This window comes from Castor canadensis, chromosome 2, assembly GCF_047511655.1.
Source record: "Castor canadensis chromosome 2, mCasCan1.hap1v2, whole genome shotgun sequence".
NCBI classification, from domain to species: Eukaryota; Metazoa; Chordata; class Mammalia; order Rodentia; family Castoridae; genus Castor; species Castor canadensis.
In genome coordinates this window covers 89,278,128-89,298,427 of record NC_133387.1, presented here as the reverse complement: position 1 = coordinate 89,298,427, position 20,300 = coordinate 89,278,128, and the positions used below count along the sequence as shown (strand labels likewise).

The 20,300-nt window shown below is 50.8% G+C and overlaps 1 protein-coding gene across 3 annotated transcripts in view; it reads left to right on the top strand.

The window, feature by feature from the left end:
- Positions 1–19,995, top strand: part of Crhr2 (corticotropin releasing hormone receptor 2) — a 42,271-nt gene extending 22,276 nt beyond the window's left edge. For 2 of the 3 annotated variants that reach the window (XM_020156551.2, XM_074065240.1), the window contains 10 exons: positions 4,639–4,724; positions 6,385–6,494; positions 6,841–6,958; positions 8,748–8,901; positions 9,373–9,433; positions 10,744–10,816; positions 16,308–16,393; positions 16,568–16,703; positions 17,208–17,249; positions 18,582–19,995. In XM_020156551.2, coding sequence (XP_020012140.2) covers positions 4,639–4,724; positions 6,385–6,494; positions 6,841–6,958; positions 8,748–8,901; positions 9,373–9,433; positions 10,744–10,816; positions 16,308–16,393; positions 16,568–16,703; positions 17,208–17,249; positions 18,582–18,722 — 1,007 coding nt within the window. In that variant the 3' untranslated portion in view covers positions 18,723–19,995. The remainder of the gene's footprint in view (positions 1–4,638; positions 4,725–6,384; positions 6,495–6,840; positions 6,959–8,747; positions 8,902–9,372; positions 9,434–10,743; positions 10,817–16,307; positions 16,394–16,567; positions 16,704–17,207; positions 17,250–18,581) is intronic. The other variant, XM_074065241.1, reaches the window with a different exon arrangement.
- The last annotated feature ends 305 nt before the right edge of the window (positions 19,996–20,300 follow it).

Sequence of the window (20,300 nt, the reverse complement as noted above, 5' to 3'; positions counted from 1 at the left end):
AAGAACAATCCATCCCAGGGTGAGCCAGGCAGAAGTGAGCAGCTGGACCCTTAAGGGGGCTGCAGCTATCATGAAAGTCACCTGGAAGAACTGGGGCTGACTCTGGGCCTTAAGAAAGACAACAGGGCTGGAGGCATAGCTCAAATGATACAGTACCAGTCTAGCAAGCATGAAGCCCTGATATCAAACTCCAATACCAGGGAAAAAAAAAAAAACCTAGACACCAGTGCTTCTCACCTATAATCCTAGCTACCCAAGAGGCAGAGATCAGGAGCATCAAAGTTTGAAGCCAATTCAGGCAAATAGTTCTAGAGACCCTATCTCAAAAATACCTAATACAAAAAAGAGCTGGTGAAGTGGCTCAAGTGGTAGAGCACCCACCTAGCAAGCACAAGGCCCTGAGTTCAAACCCCAGTACTGAAAAAAAAAAAGTAAGTAAGAAAGAGACAGAGAGAGAGAGAGAGATGAATTAGCTTGACATCTTTGGATTGGACCCAGCCCAATGGTCTGAGTGCAGGCTAAGAGGGGGGTACTTGCAGGAGCTCTCCAAGGTCTACTACCTGCAGAGATAGTGAAGGGCAGGAGGCCTCAGAGTCTCGCTGTCCGTGGTACTGAAAGTTCTGGACCTGGGTGCTGGTCTCCTTCCCTCAGTAAATGTTGCTTTTGGCTCTCTCCACCTTCCTCCCTCATCTTGTCATTTTCTTTCCAGATAGTCAGTGAGCACATTGCTGTCCCAAACCAGTCTCACTCTTTCCCCTGTGCCCAACCTGTGTCTTATACTCTTTCCTCTAAAACTACCACCAAAAAAAGGTTCATAATGGCCCTTATCTCCCATGTCCTTCAGAGGCAGGGAGCATTTGCAAGTGGTAAACAGATGTTTGGAGTTGTCACAATGGCTTAGAGATCCACTGGCATTTAGTAGACTGCAAGGTCCCACTCCACAAATAATTGAGTCACCTGAGACGCCAGTAGCATCACTGAGAATCAATGTAAATGACTTTTGCTGAGAGGAAACTGAGGTCAAGAGGGAACCATAGCCATGGTTACCTAGCCAACCAGAGACAAAACTACAGCTAGACAATAGACCCCCACCTCCCAGTCAGGGTTCTGGACCACCCAGGTGAGTCCCGGAACTAGGAAGTATTATAAAAGTGTTGTCACCTTAAGGGTGGAGAGCACATTGCTTTGGGTTCTTTCAACAGGCTGACACCACTCTGGGGATAGGGACCAGGCTCCCTAAACCACAGAGCCATGCAAGAGAAGACCCTGTCTGCATCATCCAGACCCTAATGCTGCTGGCAGGCCACACCGCACACCGTCAGCATCGATCCTCCACAGAGGAACCTGTGTTGCTGTGGTAACAGGCACCCATCTCACTGCAACCAGCCCCATAATGCTGGCCTGGCCATCTGCCTTCAGACTTTCCATGCCCATCCTCTGTGGTTCTGATGGGGGCTGGACAGCAGGGCTTGTCCTCTCTCCTGTCCAAGGCTGTGCATGAGGGTTCAGCGCCCTCATTAGCTGCAGCAGACAGCTCCCTCAAAGGGCAGGCACATTTGTCTTCCAGTTGTCTGGTGCCCAGTGTTTATAGCCAGAATCTCATCCCTGGGCAGGGTTGGGTCCCCAGAGGGAAGCTGCTCCCACCTCCACATGCTGCATCTCAGACCCTGATTTGCAAATTTCAGCAGATGAAGGTTTCAGCAGATAGAATTCAGTTCAACCGAGCCCACATGGACTCAATGGCTTACTCCTGAGGGGAGACCAGATGACGCCAATATGGTCTCTGCCTACTTGTCTGTCCCCAGGAAGCTCAAGCCCAATTCCAAACAAAAGGATCCAAGAGACAAAGTCCATAGCAAATCATGGAAAAAGCTCTAAAATAGGTTTTTGTTTTTAAAAGTATGGATTGTGGGACAATAGTGGTCTGTGAAATCAATATAGGGGTCACGACCAACATTTCTATATGAAATGACTAGACTATATTAAAACAGAATCGAAAGAAAAACATTATAGCTGTTGTCAAGATCAATTTTGCTTTTTGAAACTGAGTTCAAGCATGTATGTATGTTGAATTATGATACAAAAATGTGTCACTGTAGTTCAAGGGCAATGAAATGTGAAGGTCTATGATTCAAGAAATGGCAATATATAGAGAAGGTGCCTAGAGGAAAAAAAAGAAGAGATTGTGTCAGATCTAGGGTGCTGCAGAAGGCCCCATAAGGCATTTGAGCTGGGGTTTAGAAGATAGGTAGGAGTTTATGAGCAGTCAGTGACAGCGAGGAGAGCGTGTTAAGGGCTGGATCAGCACAGAGCTGGGCAGGTACCAGCCTGTTAGTACAAAGGACAGCTGCCCTGTGGAATGGCAGACATGGCCCCAGATGCTGAGGGCCTTGAATGTCATGCCAAGATATTTGGACATTATTATTGACAGCAATAAAGAGGCACTGATGGCCGGATTTAGCACAGTTGGGGGATCAGAAGAAGCAGGAAGGTAAGAGAGGAGGCTGCTGTGCCAATCCAGGCAGGAGGGCCAGAGAGAGTGCTGGAGTCCAGAACAAAAGGAAAGGAGAAGATAGACTCCATGGAGCAGAGACCCTAGGGGCATTGGTGTGAGGATAGAAAAAGTCTCTGACTTTCAGCATCTCCATCTGGATACTCCCCCTGCCCCCATTTCCAGTGGCCCTGACCTCAGTGAGTCCCCACACTTGCCAGAGACCAACTCATGCATCTGGACCACTGAGGGCTGTCATGAGAAAGGGCTTGAGTGTAAGGTCCAGGTGGTCAGGACTGGGGGGTGCACTGAAATGGAAGTAGTCATGGAGACCTTCCTGGAGAAAGAGGCCTAGCCCTCTTTGGGAAAGCTGTATAACACTTGTGACCACTTTCCAGGGAGACTTTTTTTTCTGGCCTTGAACCACAGCCAGGATCAGGGCCTATCTCACCTCATACAGACCTGTTCAGAGCCCCATCAAAAAGAGGCTGGGGGATTTTGCAAAAGGACCCATCCATCCAAGACACCTCTGCTCCTTCATCCAGCAACTTTCCTGCCCTGGCATGTTGAGATAGCCCATCCCATTTAGGAGCATTGCTGAGGTCCTAGGCATCAGATTCTCCAAGGTCACCTGGGGGGTCAAGTGCCAGGAGCAGGGGTGAGGGATAGGTCACCCTTCTTGAGGGACAGAATTAGGGTGAGACTGGACAGTCCCATGACTAGTACAGTGGATCTTGCCTGAGATGGACCTCTTACTGACAGGCCCTGGGGGCAGAACTAGGCCAGTAACAAGCCCAAGTTTAAAAAATCTATGAGCTTGGAGCACCAAATTAAAGAATAATTAAGCTAATAGAATCTCCCCCATTGTTCTGCTCCTCAGCAAGTGCTCCTTAATAGTTCCATGGCTTTTAACTCACTGTCGGCTCAGCGGAAGTGGGGTTTTAAGTAACTTGATTATTTCAGAACTCACTGCTTCCAAAAACAATATGAAGTTCCCCTCCAGCTCTGTGACTCGGAGCTCTATGAGCTATTTATTTTAATTAGCTTTATATTGTATATCTAACATAGCCAAAAAGAAAAACCCACAAACAACTGCAGAACCCCAATACAAATCACCCCCAAACAATGGCTTCTTCAGAATTGTACTCAGGTTTGGGAGGTGGAGCGCGTGCTAATGCTGTGATGCAGAGCAGAGCAGGTAAAGGGTTTGGAGTGTCTCAGCAGGAAAGTTTTAGGTAGGCTATCTGGAAGGGGGGAGCTTTGGAACTAGACCTTTATGGTCAGAACTAGGATTGATTGCTAGACATGAGCGTTTTCAACATTCATACATTTCCCTTTGGGAAAACCTGCACTGCTGTACATCATACATTGCTGCCCCAAAATGTCTTGTCACATGTCACACTTTACCTGTAATGTGGATGCTAGCCCTCAGCACTGAGACATCACCAGGTGTCTTCCGGGCAAGGGCAGCCTCAGAGCAGGAGCACAGCCCTGGGGTCCCCACATGTCCTTCATTCCTGTTTACTACAACCGGGAACCTAAGGTCAAGTACACAAATCCTGCTGCATTTGAAACCTCTTGTCCCTCTGCATCCTTCGCAAATAGCCTAATCTCTTTGTGCCTCAGTTTCCTCCTCTATTAAGTGAGTTAATGCTGCATCAGTACCTACTTCACTGTCCACTAGCAGCAGCCAAAAGAGGACCTGGACCATGGAAACACATGCTATGTAAATGGCAGCTATTGTTAAAATGCAAGGGCTCTTCATTGGTGAAAAGAAGGATGGGACTCATAAATGTAGTGATGGAGGCAAAGATGGAAATTACTTGTTGTGCTGAAAGCACATCTTCAGCCACAATCCATTGCTCACAATTGGGTTCAATTTTGTAGCAAAGGAACAAAAGGAAAGGAAGTGTACAAAGAACCAAAGATTATGTCTAAAATGGGTTTTAGTGTGCATTTTAGCTGCATGCAAGTCTTTTGTGCAATTTTCTCATAAATGGCTTTCGTGTAAGCTTTTAGACATGTGTTATGTTTTGGGGCCCAGGGGAGCTAAGGAGTGTGGACCTCATCTTGTAGGCATCAGGGAGCCAGGGAGGGTTCGTGAGGAGGGGAGTGACCTGATTCTTGGCAGTTGGCATCTTCTGCAGGGAATGCCTACCGAGAATGCTTGGAGAATGGGACATGGGCCTCAAGAATCAACTACTCACAATGTGAGCCCATTTTGGATGACAAGGTGAGTGGCCTTACCTGCTCCAACCCTGGTCCTCATACAGACTCAGGTTCAGCACAGTGGATCCCAACAATAGCAGAACTGGTCCTTGTGCCACACACCCACTTCTTTCTGTACCTCCTGCCCCTGCCCATGTTCTGCTCTGTGCTGTATAACACTGTGGAGGGAGTCAGGAAGGGGGCATGGAGTCCCACTTCTAGGAGAACTTGGGCTGGTGGGAGACAGATCTGTGGTGGATTGGAACACAGAAATCGGCCATGTGAGCGGTGCTTCCTGACACCTAATGGCACCGTGGCTTTGCAAGCACACTCCTTCCTCCTCTGAGCCGCAGTCTCCCATTGGCCATTCTGACTTGACTCCCCGTGGAACCAGTGCCGTCCACTAGGGCCATTTCTGCAGGGATCTGGATCCTGCTTGAGCCTCTCCAACCGTGAAAGTGAAACCTGTGCTGCCCTGGATCCAGACTCCCTCTCCCTGTCCTTTTATTTTGATGAAACCAGGGCCTCCCACATCCTGGGCAAGCTCTAACACTGTGCTGAGTCCCCAGCAAGCTGTGCCTCACTTTTCACCCAAAATGGTGTGTCCCAGATGCATTCCTCTCCTCAGTTGCCTAATGCAGCCCTCAGTGGGGCTGGGTTCTCTCCTCAGATGAAGTCCAAGTACAGAGGCAAAAACATTTGTCTGCCTGAGAAAGTAATGCTAGCAAATGTGAGCCCGATGGCTCTAGGGCAGGCAGGAGGGGCATAAGATTTGGAGAGAAAGAGGCTCCTGCCAGCCCTCTGCCCTCATTGGCCATTCTTCTGGCTGCTCTAACATTGGTGAACAATGTGCATGGGGGTTGGGGGTGTGAACCATCCTGTCAGGAAGGGAGGGGTCTTTTATCACTGGCATTGTTTAGAATTGCCAGTACTTGGCAATAATAAAAAGTGAACTGACTTTTATTCAGTTTGAATAGAATCTTTTCTTTAAAAAAAAAGAAAAACTTAAAACCAAGACCCAGTTTGACTAGTACTCCCAAATGCTCTGCAGACCTCCCCCATGGCTGTGCTCAGGGAAGAGCAATCCCAGCCCATTCCCCAGATTTCTCATAGGTCAGTGCTTCTGAGGTAAGAGGATAGGTTGCCCCCATTTTTTTCACCATTTCCAATTTAATTTATTTTATTTTATTATCATATTGTTGTACTGGGGGTACATTGTGACATTTACAAACGTTCTTACAATATATCATAGTTAAATTCACCCCATCCATCATTCTCTTTTATTCCCCCTCCCTCTATTAGGTTGGCCCTGTTATAGAGGTGTCACAACTGAGGCCCAGAGAAATGCATAAACTCACCCTCCATTGCTTAGTCAGCTGGGGTCTGAGTAAAGACCAAACCCAGATGTGGCATTAGAGAGTTTAGATTCTTTTTTAATTTGTACCTACATTTCTGAGACATCTCAGAATAGACCATGTTCAAATGTGCCCCCTAAATGCATGTTGGGAGACCTGACCACAGCCATTTATAATCACAAGAGCCACCAGGGCTAACAGGACTAAACTCTAGGATCCAGGCATGGTGTGACCAAGGTCAGGGCACACAGGGATGATCATGGCTGGAGTGCCCAACCCCACCCCCATGCACCAGTGCCTCCATCTGCCCATGTCTGTCTGTCTGTCTAGCAGAGGAAGTATGACCTGCACTACCGCATTGCCCTTGTTGTCAACTACCTTGGCCACTGTGTTTCTGTGGTGGCCCTGGTGGCCGCCTTCCTGCTTTTCCTGGTGCTGCGGTGAGTCTGCCTCCTGCTCTGCTTTCTCCTGGTCTTCCTTTTGCCCACGTAGTCTCCTCTACTCTGGGGCCCAGAGCCAGTGGGCAGAGGAACACTGAGCCAGGTGTCAGGGTACTGACCACCAGCAGGCATGTGGGGGTGGGGGGGGGAAGGGGGAGCAAAGCAAGCCAACTGTGGCCACTGGGGGTGGAGAGGAGAATTGGCTCCAGTGCAGCCCTGCCCTCACCCCAAGCTAAGTCTCCATCTGGCTTGGAGGAGTCCAGTCCTAGAAGACCCTCAACGCTAGCTGACCCTTAGTCTCAGCCCCATCTGAGCTCTGACCCTGGCTGACCTTGACCTCCCATAGGAGCATCCGCTGCCTGCGGAACGTGATCCACTGGAACCTCATCAGCACCTTCATCCTGAGAAATGCCATGTGGTTCCTGCTGCAGCTCATTGACCACGAAGTGCACGAGAGCAATGAGGTAACTGCTGGGGAGTGAGGAGCTGGGCTGGGACCCCAGACTCTAGGGGTGCTCACCTCTTTGCTTGACACTTGGTGGCAAAACCAGATGTGAGCTCCCCTCCACCCCAGTCAGTGGCCCAACAGGGTCAGGAGGTGGGGCCAGAGCTGTAGGTCAGGCTCTTGGGAGCTGCACACAATTGATGCCAGGTGGTTTTTTCCAATTCTCTTCCCCCATCTGTCTAACTTGGTTCCGTCAGAAAGAAGGGAACTGGAAGTAACCTCTGCTGAAGTCTGTCTCATGTGGTCCCAATGGGAGAATGGAAGGAGTGTTACGCCCTCCACAGACATGGAAACTGAGGCTCAGAGAGGTCAAGTGACTTGCCAAGGTCACATTGCTATAATAATGCCTCCACATCATGGGACCCCCACATGTTGGAGTCCACCCTGGATTTGTGTCAACCGCTACTATGCTGTGTCTAAGTCACTGCAAAACTGCAGACTAGAATGGGGCCAACCGAGATCTTTGGCACACCCTTAGAGGTTGCTCAGTCTATTTTCTTCAATAGCCTGACTCTGAGCACTGAATCTTGTCTTGGGGCCAAGCAGGTGCAATGAGATGTCAGGCCCCAATATTGGCTTGTCTTGATGAGATATCACTTGACTTGCACAAAAGGCAGGGTTAGGAGAAGGGAATTCTTAGCCTCCCAAATCAGCAGGACTTTCTAGAAGGAAGGAGACAGCAGCTGCCTGGGCCCAAGGTCAGGGCTGAAGCCATAGGGCAAAGGCCCAAAGCAGCTAGCAGCTTGGCACAGTGGGGTAACCCAGGAGCCTGGATGTCAGAGCCAGACAGGGAGGAGATAGGCCTTCCCATGACTGCTCTGATGCCCAACTGGTTCATGTCCAAACCTGCTTTTTCCACCATTCTCTACATCCCATCCTTGGCTCTGAAGGTGCTCTGGGGACGAACCCAGGATAAAGAGGACCGTGTAGGGGCTATTGGAAAGCTCAGGCCTAGAGGCCCGCAGCCTGGACCCTGGCTCAGTGTGGTTCACAGCATGGCTCTGGGCAGCCTCATGCCCTCCCTGCATCTCAAGCAAGGTGATTTAGAGGGTTGCCTCGCTCAGAGGAACAGGACAGACTCCTCTCTGCTGGAGGGAAATCACAGCAATGGCAACCACTACAACCACATACAGTTCTTCATACCTTCATTTCCTACCCTACCATGTAAGGCAGGACAGTTACTGTGAGGCACCGAGAGGGGCACGGAAGGCCCTGGAGCTAGCAGGGCTCCCTGCAGAGCTAGAGCTGATTACTCCAAGTTCCAAACACCCCAAACCCAGAGCCAAAGGCTCTGGAGAATCTCTCCCTGGCTTCCTCCCCCTCTCACTGCACTCACTATGTTTTCATTTTTTCCAAATGAAAGTTCATATTCCATCCTTAAATGGAACCCAGTCCCACTGGGTATGGATTGAAGGCGACTCCAAACATGACAATGAAAACAATGTTGTTGAGTCCCAGTCTCTGGATGCAGAAAGCTCAGAACCAGCCTCCCTCTTTCTTAATTAAAAAGAGAACTTGGGAAAGGTTAGAGAGGAGTAAAAACACACAGGCACCAGAGACAGTGGCCTCTTACTTCATCCCACAGAGTGTGAGAGCCGAGGGAGGATGAACCTTCTCAGTGAGCGGTGCTGTTTAATGCCATATCCAAAAACTCCCTTTGGGAGATCCTGAGCCTTGCTGCTCTGACTGGGCAGAATTGACCCTGACACAGCCTGTAGCAGCCTCTGACCACCCCTGCCCACATACAGGTCTGGTGCCGCTGCATCACTACCATCTTCAATTACTTCGTGGTCACCAACTTCTTCTGGATGCTCGTGGAGGGCTGCTACCTGCATACAGCCATCGTCATGACCTATTCCACCGAGCGCCTGCGCAAATGGCTCTTCCTCTTCATTGGATGGTGTGAGGATCCCAGGGCAGCGGGGTCTTAGGGGGAGGGGCACTGCTGATGAGGTCATCTCCCTTTATCTTGGGGACAAGGGCCAGAGCACAGCTCTGCCTGCCACCGCAAACCCAGGTGCACCCCAACCCCAGGTATGGCGATTCCGCCATGCTGAGAAGGAAGCCAAGAATCCCTCCAAAGTGTACTCCAAAGGCCTTCATCCTCCTGCCCAGAGTGACCAATCCAAAGACAGTTGTTTCTAGCTTCAAAAGAGAAACTGGCTTTCTCTACTTCTCCAGCACAGAATCCCAGAAGTCATGCTATCCCCTGTCTGGAGAGGATAGCTGAGTGGGGGCAGAGTCAAGGAACAGGGCACCCCTGGGGTTGTGGATGTCCTGTAGTTGGAAGAGCAGAAAAATGATCTCCTGCCCTGGGTCCCACAAGAGAGTCCCTGTCCATCTGTCTGCTGCAGCCCATGTCTGTCCTTGCAGGCGTCCCCTGCCCCATCATCATCGCCTGGGCCATTGGAAAACTGTACTACGAGAATGAACAGTAAGTGGGATGGGCCAGCCACAGGGATCAGTCTTGGGCTGGGGCCAAGCCATGGGGAAGGAATCATAGCCATGCCTGGACAGATTACTTTCCTGTTGTGCTTAGACTGAAAGAAATGTCCCCACACCCCAGCAGAGTTCACACAGAAAGCCTCAAGGTAGCTTTGCTTGTTGAATTTAATTAGGAATTGTGGTTTCAAGTGCCCCATGTACACGACCCACTTGGCTTTCAAAATGTCCTACTCAAACTGGATGTGGCAGGTCTGACTAAGGACTTGTGGAAGAGACCAAGGTCTCAGGCTTTCCATCCAGATGGCATCCAAGGCCATGTCAAAGAGCATTTGATGGAGTCCAGCAAGAGCTTATTCTATCCCAGTCTGTGCCTGGGTGCCAGTGGCCCATCCTAGCTCCTCCCTGAACCAGACTGGTGTCCTGGGCCACAGCCTAGGTGAGAGCAACTCTCAGGACTGGAGAGAGCAGATGGGATTCAGAGGTGGAGTAGAGTTCCCAGGAACTCAACATTAGGAAAGGCTCAAAAGGTAAAAATTGCCAGGGAATGGGAGGATTGCTGTGATAGGTAGTGAGCTTCCCATCAAAGATGGTGTTCAAGCAGAATCCAGAAACTCAGATGAAAGGAGATTCCTGGCTGAGGCTGAGATATACTGGATGATCTTGGAGGCTGTGGATGACACAAAATATCCCAAGGTCGGTGGACCCTTCCTTAGGTCTGATCATTTCTGGCAGAGGCAGATTGAGACCTGGCCCAGTCCTTCCTTGGGACCCTAAAGCATCTCCCATGACCAGCATTCCTGGAGAATAAACCGAGCCTCTGGCAGCCAGCAAGGCCTGCCAGGTGGTAGGCTACATTCACTGGGTGCAGGCAGCTCAGTTCAAAGACTGAAGACGGGACCCAGGATGGGAGAAAGCTCCATCCCCACACCTGCTGCTTTGTGTCCAGAATGCCTGGAACACAGAGCTCAGGTTCCAAGCAACATGGGAACAGGTGGCCCAGGGCAGTTAGGCTGTAGGCCAGTGAGGGGGAGCACAGCTCTCCCTTCACTTCTGTACCTCCTTGCATGCCCATCCCTGGGCCCTACAGTCTGCAGTGGGGGAGGGGACTGAATAGGAAACCTCAGGCCTGCCCTCAACCTAGCTGGGGAGACCAGACCCACCAGGTGGAGCCAAAGATAGCCTAGGGTCTTGGAGATTGGGGCTCAGGAAGGGCCAAGTCAAGAGGACTCTGGTTCCAAGTTGGGAGTGGTCCTCCAGGCTCAGCTCAGGAGGCCACCAACAGCTACCCCATCTTTGCAGGTGCTGGTTTGGCAAGGAGCCTGGTGACCTGGTGGACTACATCTATCAGGGCCCGATCATCCTTGTGCTCTTGGTAGGTTCTCAGTGGGGACTAGGTGGGGGCTGGAGCATGGGGAGGACAGCAGAGGAAAAGATATGGCCGGGGCAGCAACCTGAGCCTACTCTGCTACCCCCTTACCCGCCACCTTGCTTCTCATCACCACCCAGCAATCCCTTCCTCAGGCTCTGTGCCCTGGGGCAGCCCTGGGTGCTTCTCTGGACCTCGGGTTCTTTCTCTGGATGGAGAAAAAGCCTGACCAGGTAGGTTTTAGTGCCTTCCCTGGTCTGATGGCCCCTTGCCAAGTACAGTGCTGAGATAGCCAGGTGAGCAGGCAGCTGGTGGCAAGAGAGGGTTTGCAGGCTTCTGTTCAGCCCAGACCTGCGTTCCTCTCTGCCCCCAGCGACCCCCTCTCGGGCCCCACCCACCACCCCCGGCCTGGAGCAGCAGATTACCAAATGCGGAGTAATGAGCAATTGTTCCTCATCCAGCTCCCCGCCCTTTACCAAATGTATTCCCATCTAAGGTATAATTGCTGCCGTGTCTTTAATCCACAACGAGCTTTAATTAAGAGAGAGTTTAAGTAGAGGCTGCATTCCGCAAAAAAGAACCCATTATATATCATACATTTTTAAAAAAATAACATACAAAGAGCCCTATAAGAAATTGGCATTTACGTAAGACTTATTTCAGGCGTGGTAATTTCAGTCTCCTGTGTATACCAGCTTCCTTAAAGGGCCACGGAGCCTTCTGGAAAACACAAAGAGGCGGTCCTTCCCGTGCATACAGCAGGGCCTCGTGGGTCTTTCGTCTACCATGGAAACGACTACTATTCATCTCTTTTATTTCCTTACTCCCTTCCTTTCTGAGACTTCTGGAATTCACTGGACCCCATTTTTGGCACGTCCTTGATGGATCTGAGCCGATGATAACTATGAAGTTTTCCACCCACTGCCACAGTCAGGGCTTTACTTCCTTCAGAGGCAGAAGTCAGTCCTTGTCAGCAGCAGGTGGGGGAAGGACTGTCCTTGGACTCCCAGCTGCAGTGAGTCACTCACCCCTCAGAGTGAATGGAAACCCTATGATCCATTCCCTCCCAGCCAGCTGCTGAAAGCCCATAGTGGAGAGATAGAGCTTTTGATGAGCTTGGGACCCTGCCAAGAAAGGCTGGCATAGTTGGGGACCAATGATGCAGGAGTAAGGAAATGACAGAGAAGGGGAGATGAGGCCTGGAGACCCAGCTTCCTGCTTCCTCAGGTGAGGTGTGCCCCTTTTCTGGCTCCACACCCACCTTGCCTTTCCTCCCAGTTATTACAAAGACAAGGGTTTCTGGGTTTCCAAGTTGAGCCCTTCCACAAGCTCTGTGTTACTTCTGATCCTTACATCCCTGAAGTGCAAAAGTAGGGATTATGCTCTCCAGGATACAGATGAAGCTTGCCCAAGGTCACACTTACAGCTGACAGAGCTGAGGCACAGGACAGGTCGCCTGCCTGGTCACCACCTGCCTGCCGTCCTCGTGGTTGGAGGTCTCACTGCCTCCCTGTCCCTAGCCACTTAAAACAGCTATATTTCTGCTGCAAAGAGACACCTACTTATTTCTGGTTCTGGGAAGTGATTTGGGTGGTGGAGTATGTAGGAAACCTGACTTCTTGCTGGTTGTTTCCCTGGGAGAGAGATGTGGCAATCATTAGGCCAGATTCAGGGCTTCATGCTCCATAATTTTATCATCCTGTGCTGATTTGCAAGGCAAGCTGTGTGGTTGTCCCCAGTGAGCAGTGGAAGCTCAGAGAGGTTAGCAATGGGCCTAAGGCCACAAAAATGCCACTTGAACAGTGGAAATTTGAGCTAGGAGACTAGGACTCCAAACCAGGTATTAAGTTGGAAGGTAGTCTCACAATGCATAGAAGATGGTGGGAGCAAAAGTAGAGAGACAGAGCCTGACAGTGAAATTTTAGGCAGTGGTGAAAAACCTTCAGCTCAAGGACACTCCAAAGATGGAGTCCAGTGAACCTTGGAAGTCACCAAAAGGAGGGGAGTAAGGAAATCAGAAGAGATGAATGGTAATGATCTCCAAGGTAGACAAAGATGGCCCACCAGGCCCTCTGATGAAGGCCTGTCCCAGAAAGCTGGGACAGGTAAGGCAGGACAGTCAGGCTTCCTCTCATTATGACGCCTCTGAGGAACTGTACACAAAGTTCCTATAACTGACCCTTCAAAGGTGGGAGGTGGGGAAGCTGCCTATTTATCCCTGTTTTTGAGCTGAGCTTGCTCCATGACACCAGAGGTGCCTCATGTTGGGCACTGTCCCTGCCAGGGGCCCAGCAGATGCAGGCTGGGCCTCTGTAACATACAGCACATCAGGTCTGTCTGGCTAAAGCTGAGTCCTGCAGTCCATGGATGGTGGCTTCTAGTCCACAAACCTCCCAGGAGCATCCCAGTTGATCCAAGCTACTACTGGGAACCTACACTTGTAACAGCAACTAGCAGGGCTTTTGCTGTTCCCACCCTGGGTCCTGGATATGCTCGGCTCCTGGGCAGAGAAGACTGTGTTCTGGGCTTTCTTCATGGCCCATCAAGGTCCTGCATGAAGTAGGACTCAGGATTTGGGTCTTTGGAGCTTTGCCTAGCTAGAAAACTCAGGCATCCAGAGAGAACCAGTCTCCCAGGAACTGTGAAACAGATTGGTAACCAGGTTGAGGGAAGATGAAATTGGCACCCCCAATTCCATCTTGAGGGGCTCCCTGGCAACAAGTCACAGACTCTATAGACCCATGTTGGGAGATAGATGTGTTCCTGGAGCATGTGTGGTACAGGGAGCTGTTAGCTGGGCACGGGTGAGGAGGAGGGTCTGAGATGTGCAGAGCTTCTGGAAGTCCACTCAGGACCAAGATATTATCCTGGGCATTTACTCAAATGTGCCTCAGGATACGATAGAACCAGATTACAGTGAGTTACATTATATCATCTTTGTTCCCAGATGCAATGCTTCAATATTTCTCACTATCTCACATTCTCTTTCACTCTCCAGCCTCCTGTAGTCCCCTCAAACAGACCCACTAATACAATCACTTTCTCTCTCTCTCTCTATGTGTGTGTGTGTGTATGTTTGTCTGTGTATGTAAGATCATATATGTATTTATGTGTACATTTATCTTATAGAATCATAGCTTCCATATATGAAGGAAACTATGCAACCTTTCACCTTTTGAGCCCAGCTTAACGTCGCTTAACATGATGTTCTTTAGTTCCATCCATTTAGCTGCAAACAGCATTTGAGGAGCTCCTTATTGGGTATTTGGCATCCTGTTTACTGTTATATAAATTATGTGTAAGGAACAGTTTCATGCTACAGTGTCATGTGCTTCCTCTCCTTAAATATGCATCACATTTAGGGTTCCCTTGTCATGCATGTATACTTTAAAAATAGGTTTCATGAATTCCTCTTCCTTCGACGTGGATAACTACATTGTCTGAGACATACTTATATGGGCGATAGGGCTGAGGCAATTGGTTTCATTGCCCTATAACTGAAGACTAACCCATGGTTTTTGCACCTACTCTATGAATGACTGCTAATACTATTTTACTTTGTTTTGGATAGAACTAGATCTAGCAGGCAGGAGCACATGGTCCAGCATGTCCCCACACTGTCTATGGGTGCCATACCATTTCCCCTGTAAGTTCTAAGTCAATAGTCTGAAGAATTATATTTTAAAAAGTTTCACACAAGATGGCCATATTGGCCTGAAGGAAAAGATTCTTTTTTCTTAGTTCATTTCTACAATAAGGAGACAAAATAATGATAGTCATATTGTAACAAAGAAGGAAGCAGGGAAAGAAGGAAGGAAGGAAGGAAGGAAGGAAGGAAGGAAGGAAGGAAGGAAGATGGAGATAGACCAGGTGCCCTGGCTCCTGGTCTCTCTCTCTCTCTCTCTCTGTGTTACTTCACACTCAGTTCCTGCCATTTTTAAACCCAGGCATGGAGAGGAGGCCCCAGGCCTTGGGAGCATCCTTCCTTCCTTCTTTCCTTCCTTTCTCCCTCTCTCCCTTCCTTTCTCTCTCCCCATCCCTGCCCTCTGCACACATGTCAATGCTGAAGATGTGGGAACAAAGAGGGGATCCTGAATACCAGCTGGTGATTTAGCATGTGTCCTGCCTCCCCAGCAGATCCAGGGTGGTTTACAGACTGCCCATTAAATAGCAACTAGCCAGGTCTGTTTATTTTTGAACCTGCTGCAGCTGGCCTCATCTGCACCAGTACCCTCTCACCTGCAGCAGCCCGAGAGCCCAGCCAAGTGGGCCATCCTCAGAAACATTCTGGGCTTGGTGAGAGGGTCCTGCAAGGGCTCCTTGATGAAAGATGTAGATTCTTCTTTTGGGCCCAGGCAGCTCCATCTCCCTCTCTGAACTTGTCCCGGTACTCCTGTAGCATCACTTGCAGACACACTGGCAGCCATCTGGGGACCTGGTTCCTTCTGTCCCAGGCCATTCTCTCTAGGCCTGGTATCTGCCTGGAAGGATTCCCCAGCTTCACTGGCTAACACTGACTCACCTTTAGTTCTCACATCACTCCAGACCTTAAGAGGATATAATCTCTCCCCATACACATCTACCCCCAGTAGGTCACAAGCTTTCTGCAAGCAGGGATCCTGTCTGCCTACCACTTCCTCATTGTTGGTGCCTAGCTAAAGCCTGGCATATGGCAAATTGGTTCAGTGAAAGAATGGTCAAATAAAACCAGAAACCAGGCTGGACACCCTCAGGGTACAATAGCCAGTGCTTGCTGAAGGGCTGGAATGGTTTCTTTGAGAGGAGGCAGGACAGGCTGGAGTCTGAGAATAGAGAATGGAGACCCAAGCGGCAGGAAGCAGAGCTTAGCCGGTAGGTGGAGGGCAGAGGCTGGGGGTGGCTCCCACGCACAGGGGAGGCTTGGAATGAAGATAAATGAGGCCCTTCCAGGAGCCCCAGAGCCGCCCAGCAGCCTATTCATCTTCCTCAACTGGGGGTGTCTACAAAGGTTACTAGGGGTATCTGCAAAGGCTCCAAGGTGCGGGGGCAGTGGTGTGATTAATCACTCCTTCCACGAGCAACGGAGTACTAACCGCTCCATCTGGCTGCCACTGCCCCCGCCCAGAGCAGGGCTGAAAGGACCTCAGCCAACCTGGACCCAGTGACAGTTTGCGGGCCTCAGAGACCCTCAGTCAACAAGTGGGGACCCTATGGCTGAGAGGAGGAGCTTAGGGAGAGCTCTAGAGTCTGGCTGTGTGGGATCCCTGAGCAGGGCAGGTTGGGGCTTTCTGAATTGTCCCAAAGGGTGGCCTCTACTCTCCCTGGGGCAGGGGTGGAGAGCAGGCCCTGGAGCCAATGGGGCATCTCCATGTGCTGTCAGGGAAGAGCAGAGGCTGGAGGGCATGTTCGGGAGATGGGTTTTCAGGGGATCTGGGGGGGTAGGAGTGGCTTACCTCTCAGCCCGCCACCCCCTCCACTCACAGTCTTTCCTTTTTCCTTCTCTTCCTTCTTCTTTCAGATCAATTTTGTATTTCTGTTCAACATTGTCAGGATCCTAATGACAAAATTGCGAGCATCCACCACATCAGAGACGATTCAGTACAGGTATGTGAACACCTGTGTGCCTTGACCCAGGGGAAATGAGGAGGTCATCTGAGTGGTCCCCCTACCTCCAGGCAGGGCCCTCTGAGTCCTCACCAGGGAGCTGGCTCAAGTTCCCAGCAGAAGCATGAGCTTAGAGCATGAGCTCAAGCCCGTTACTACCCTCTTGTCCCCCAGGAAGGCGGTGAAAGCCACCCTGGTGCTACTGCCCCTGCTGGGCATCACCTACATGCTCTTCTTTATCAACCCTGGTGAGGATGACCTGTCACAGATCGTGTTTATCTACTTCAACTCCTTCCTGCAGTCCTTCCAGGTTTGCAGTCCTTCCAGGTGGGCCTCCCCCCTCCCCTATGTGGCAGTGAGCTTTCCAGGCCTGGATGCTCAGGCATGGGCTGTGCTAACACGAGCTGAGAACACAAGTGCTTGCATACTCAGAACTCACCCCAGCCCCAGACACTGGGCAAGCTGCCTGGACTAAGCCCTGGTTCCACCCCACCCCCAACCCCCCACAACCCCACCAACCTGGGACTCAGGTACCCAGCGCTTCTGAGGATTCAGGGTGATTGCAGCCTGAGGCCTTGGAACAGGTACAGAATGTTGAGGGCTGGAATTCTGGCTTTAGGCCAGAGACCACCCCTCACTCAGAGTGGACTCTGATGTACCTGTATCACAGGGCTGAAGCCATGACTTCTGAGGCTCCACCCATTTCTGATCCCTAGGGTCTTGGCCAGTTAGCCCCCAGCTACCCTATCCCCACCCCATCCTCAGCCAGGTGGATCCTCTGCAGGTCTCTGACTGCTCCTTCCTTCCTTTCTAGGGTTTTTTTGTATCTGTCTTCTATTGCTTCTTCAATGGAGAGGTACAAGACTGGGCCCTTGGGGTGGCCTGGGCTCTCAGTGTCCTCAGACTCAGGACACCAGTGTACTCAGACTCAACTCTAGAGTACTTCTAGTCAAGCTGCCCAGCCTTTCAGAAGAGCCTGGTCCCTGGTTCTGCTTAGCTCTGCCTTGAGCTAAGGAGAGATACCTTAGGGAAACAGGACTCCTCCTGAAGGGCCTGGGACCAGTTTAGAAGGTCAACTACTAAGCAGGCCAGAAATAACATGTCAGTGCCCCATGCACACCTCAGAGCCGGGTGGGCAGGGCATCAAAATTGCAAGGACTTATGGAAAAGAGAAACTAGAGCAGAGGTGGTGACAGGAGGAAGCATGCAGAAAGGGGAAACACCTATGCCATGCAATCACTTCTTTATGGACTCAGAAAAGACCACCACAGAAAAAGACCACACATAGTAGACAGGCTCTGGGGGGTGGTCAGCTAAGGAGGCCTAGAATTCCAGAGCAGATACCTCAAAGAATGTGCCAATGGAGGATGAAATCCATGAGCAGGGTATGGGGTACAGCAAAGAGCAGACAGAGTCCCAAGGCTTGTGAGCTTTCAAACACTCTGGAGGAACCCAAATGTTTTCCAGAGGCCACTTGACCTGTGATTGCACAGGGCTATGCTGGGTATCTGTGCAGATAAGGTCGCATGTCAATTAAATCTGGGCCTGGGCAAGGGGGAGCAGGAGCTGCTAAAGTGAATGCCAACAGGTGCTTATGGAATTTTATTCTGTTCAAACCATGTGTCAGGCTTGGATGCCAGACTGATCCATTTTACAGAATTCTTGCATTACGATACAAACAGGAACAGATCCGATGGGGTGTAGAAATGAGCAGAACTGATAGCTTTCCCTCTCCGGCAGAGTGTGCTGAGTGGCAGGAAAGATACAGGCTACACGGCAAGGAGGGAGAAGGCCCCTATGTAGGATGAGGGAGCCAGGCATGCAACCTGGGCCACCCTTGTAACACCTGCTACAGCAAGGCCCTGGAGAGCTGCAGGGACTGACTTAAAAAGCCTCTGGTCCTGCCCAGGATGCTAAATTTGAGGTGGCAGTGTCACAGGAAACCAGAACACTCAGGAAAATGAGGCACAGGAAGTATAGGGCTGGCCTCTCCAGAAGAGGGATGGGGAAGGGAGCCCTTCAGAGGAGGCAACAGGGTCTGGGGAAGACCTCAGTTTGGGGACTGATCGGTCCTTTGGTGTATGGGCAGCAGTACAAGGGCCAACTTGGCCTCCCTTAACCAGCCCTAGGAGGGTCAGGGAGCAGGGAGAGACCTGGCCTGGCTGGTGACTAAACTTCCTCCCTGCAGGTACGCTCAGCTGTGAAGAAACGGTGGCACCGCTGGCAGGACCATCACTCCCTCAGAGTGCCTGTGGCCCGGGCCATGTCCATCCCCACGTCACCCACCAGGCTCAGCTTCCACAGCATCAAACAGACTGCTGCTGTGTGACCCCTCTGTCATCCACCTGCCCCCACTCCTCCACTATCCAGGTAGTTTCATCTCCACCATCTTCCCCTGGGTCCTCCTTTCTACAAAGGCCCTGGGGACTCAGAGAGGAAGGGAAGCCTGGCAGGAAAGGGGGTGCAGCCGTGAAAGGGGCTCCATGGGACCAGGGTCTGCTGCAGCCACAAGGCTCCATGCAAGAGGAGCAGAGGGACATCACAGGAGCCCCCAAGAAGAGCAGATTGGATGTCTACAGTCATTTGCCCACCCCAGCCTCTCTTGCTGGATCCTCACGGTAGCCCCCATTCACAGATAAAGATACTGAGACCCAAAGCAGGAAAGGTCCTGCTCAAATCACACAGCTGGTTGTCCCACCCACAGTGCCAGCAGCCAGGTGATAGACTTGGCTCCTGCCTTCCACCACCACACTCAACAGCGCCCTCTGCAGTTGGAGGAGTCAAGGATAAATGCAGCTGGACTCATCTCAGGGGCTGTCAGCTAGAGAAGATTCCCTCCTTTGTCCCATGTCCCTGACCAGACTGTCCCTCTCTATGGAGGGAGGGGAGGCCCTGTTGCCCTCCTGCCCCTGAGGCTCCTGGAGGTTGCTGCCTCCTGAGAAACCTCCTGGTGCTCAGACTGAGGGCTTGGAGGTGCAGAACGGGGGGGAAGAGACAGCCAGCACAGCCACACTCAGGCGAACTGGATATAGAAATCTAGGACAAAACAGGGAGCAGAAATGTGGGGGCAGAAACCAAAGTATGTTTTTGGTGATTGGAAGGAATTCCCCAGCCCCAACTTGGACTGGGCTTCAGCCTCCTCTTCAGAACAATGTCTCTGCTTTAAAATGAACCACACCTCTGTGTAGATGGCCTCCTCTCAGGTCAAGTGACCAGATATGGGATGAGTGGTATGGCCAAGGATGTAGGCTGAGTCTGTAGGGCACAGCCATGTCTACCCTCGTTAGCAGAGAAACTGGCCCTGGCCCGAGGTAGACCTTCCTCTCTGACCTGTGGGAGGCTTAGAGTCTTCATGGTCAAAGTGCCTGTAGACCTGTCCCTTCTCACTCCCTCAAGCTGATGTCTGCCCCTAGGTCCAACCCAGAAGTCAAGGTTCTGGAATCTGGAGGGAAGGGCAGGTTTAGACTCCAAGAGCAACAACCAATAGGACCACCTCCAACTTGGCTTCCTCCCCCACCCCCACCCCTTGGGGATGGTGGCAAGAGTTGAAGTGAAGGGAGAGGCCACCAGACCATTGGTTTGAAAGGGCTGTTGCTAGAGGTACTCCCATTAAAATAAATTTTGAAAAATCATATATCACATCTTGTACATTTTTTTCCAGTGCTTTGAGTTGAACCCAGGGCCTTGCACATGCTGGGCAAGCACTTTATGTCTGAGCTACATCCCCAGAGGCATCTTGTACATTTTAAATTTGGCATTTAGTAAGTTTTAAAACACGCAAAGGATGTGATTCTGGGATTTGGTAAATATTTACATTTTAAAATAAAACTGCCACAACACTTTAAAATACATCAAGTGAAATCTAAACTCCAAGTGATGTATAATCCACCCTCACCTGTCTAAAAAA